Source organism: Diaphorina citri, unplaced genomic scaffold (genome assembly GCF_000475195.1).
Source record: "Diaphorina citri unplaced genomic scaffold, Diaci psyllid genome assembly version 1.1 scaffold742, whole genome shotgun sequence".
In the NCBI taxonomy this organism is placed as follows: domain Eukaryota; kingdom Metazoa; phylum Arthropoda; class Insecta; order Hemiptera; family Psyllidae; genus Diaphorina; species Diaphorina citri.
Window position 1 is genome coordinate 109486 of NW_007378175.1, and position 2887 is coordinate 112372.

Genomic DNA, 2887 nt, shown 5'->3' on the forward strand with positions numbered 1-2887 from the left:
AAAAAAGACAAACAAAAACCTAAAAAACATCTGGGGCGTAGCTAGTACATACCAAAAATTCGTCTTTTTGAGAGAACTAAAAGAAATGTTTCCTTTAATAACCTAATTTTGATAAGAGGAAAGGTAATTTGTAAGAAATCACATTTTCCGGAAGGAAGAAAAATCAATTATGCGCGTCAATGTTTTTTTTTTTTCTTTTTAAACAAGAAGGCGAAATGAAAACTTTAGAAATGAAATCAAAAGCTCGTAATGTAATTACCTGACTTGTGAGATACAGCTGTAGAAAGTATTTTGTAAACTTTGTAAGTTAGGTATAAATACTACAAAACTCTAGGCCAGGGGAAGACAAGCTTTTAGAACTCTGTAAATTGGATATAGGGTAGGCAAGAGTATACCTACCTAGCCCTTAGGTGTTTAAGTCAATATTCCCTTAGAAAATAATTAAATTGAGGTTTGCTATACTCGATTTACTAATTGCTCTCATACAAGTACCTTCACTTCAGCCCATAAACTCTTGTAGCTAGGACTGCTTTTTCACTAATGACTTAGAAGGAACATTGAACCTAAACGTGTAAACAGGAAATAAAAGACCTAGGATAAGCTCAGCCTGTTTCATCATATGGAGCCTTTCCTTTTGAATTTTCATACCTATCTCACCACAATTTTCATTTTTCTTCGGCCTTTTTTGTGTGTAAAATTTCCGCCCGTTTCCATTTGGTTGAATTTTTTACATCATTACACCTTTGCCATTCGTACCTACTATGTTTTCGCATTAATCTCTCACTTTCACTGCCTTTTCCTTTTTGTTTATCACTCCTTTTTTCCATTCTCCCTTTCGTGCCTCTATCCAAGTTGTTCGATATCTTTACTTTAAATCCCTCTCTTGCTGTCACTAAACTCTTTTTTTATCCTCCATTATTATTATTTTCGTACAGTTTCATAACCAAGGCCACATTTACTGATGACACTCTTTTTTTTCGTGCAGATTAACCCACATAAAATGTCTCCCACCTCAAGTCTAATAAAACTTATAGCACCTTACTTTTTCTCACTCACTTTTTCTCATCGCATTATTAACAGTGGAATTTTTATTGAAATTGAAATTAGAATAGAATATACCTTGTTTATCCTGTCAAAAGGATACTGAAAAGTCCCTTTACTAAGTACTAAATACTAGGCAGCTTAAGGGAAAAGTCCCTAACTAAAATAATAATTAAAAAAATCCCCTCGTAAAGACCCTAGGAAGCATGTAGCATTTCCTATCTGGATGGCTGTTGCAAGCATAATATTAAAAACAAATGTGAATAATAATTCATAAGTACCTCGTATGTACTTACAGCTTCCGCAAAAGTTCATCGGATACTTGATGGCATAGTACCGGTCTATACTGAGGGCAACCAGGACATAAGTCGACGAGTAGGTGACCACGGCCTGGGAGTATCGCACCACTTTGCACGCCGTGTTGCCAGCTTTCCACGTCACAGAGCTGCGCCACACGATGTCGGTGAGAACGCTGAGCACACCGACACAAAGATCTGAAAGCAAAGGAAAAATTCTTCGATACCGACACAATGACCTGAAAATTGAAATTGAAATTAGAATAGAATATACCTTGTTTATCCTGTCAAAAGGATACTGAAAAGTCCCTTTACTAAGTACTAAATACTAGGCAGCGCTTAAGGAACAGCATTTCCTATCTGGATGGCTCTTGCAAGCATAATATTAAAAACAAATGTGAATAATAATTCATAAGTACCTCGTATGTACTTACAGCTTCCGCAAAAGTTCATCGGATACTTGATGGCATAGTACCGGTCTATACTGAGGGCAACCAGGACATAGGTCGACGAGTAGGTGACCACGGCCTGGGAATATCGCACCACTTTGCACGCCGTGTTGCCAGCTTTCCACGTCACAGAGCTGCGCCACACAATGTCGGTGAGAACACTGAGCACACCGACACAAAGATCTGAAAGCAAAGGAAAAAAAATTCTTCGATACCGACACAAAGATCTGAAAGCAAAGGGAAAATCCATGTTCTGTTGCACATTGCATACCTAAATAGTTGTCAGGCGACCATAAGAATTGTACTCCTTTGTTAGTGTGATAGAGCTGTTTACGTTTACTGTTCAGTGTTCACTTGATCAGTAATCCAAGAACATTTAGGTATTTTTCAGATTTATAATGGGCATTTGAACAACGTGTCTAGAACCTTTATACCTACAAAAGTAACTACAGTTACTACAGGCTTTTAAGGTTTTATAAGATTAACATAATACCTACCTATCTAATAAACTAACATTGCAAAACAACGCTTGAAATGAAAAGTACACTTGAAGGTTCAATTAGTTCGTGCATAAGAATTTTGTACTAATGATTTAGATTTGCACTTTAAAGAGTTGTGTACACAATAGTCGAACTATTAATACATTGTGTTTGTGTATCTATTGAGGTAGACGGTACATATTTACAGAAAAAGAACTACCTACAAATATGCTTGCCAAATATCCAAAATGTCGATTCGGGACGCGAATCCGCGAACATAATTGCCAAATCCGCGAACATAATCGCAAAATCCGCTAAATAGGCTTGCCAAATATCCAAAATGTCTATTCGGGACGCGAATTCGCGAACATAATTGCCAAATCCGCGAACATAATCGCAAAATCCGCGAACAAAGTCGCCAAATCCGCGACCATAATCGCCAAATCCGCGAACAAAATCGCGAAATCCGCGAACATAATCGCGAAATCCGCGAACAAAATCGCGAAATCCGCGAACATAATCGCCAAATCCGCGAACAAAATCGCCAAATCCGCGAACATAATCGCCAAATCCGCAAACAAAATCGCGAAATCCGCGAACATAATCGCCAAATCCGAGAACA

General features: G+C 37.8%; 1 protein-coding gene across 1 annotated transcript in view; it reads right to left on the minus strand.

Moving 5' to 3' along the window:
• Positions 1-2887, minus strand: part of LOC103511703 (cardioacceleratory peptide receptor-like) — a 20618-nt gene that overhangs the window by 9450 nt on the left and 8281 nt on the right. The window contains 1 exon segment of the mRNA XM_026825400.1: positions 1338-1535. Within this exon segment, the coding sequence (XP_026681201.1) occupies positions 1338-1535 (198 nt within the window).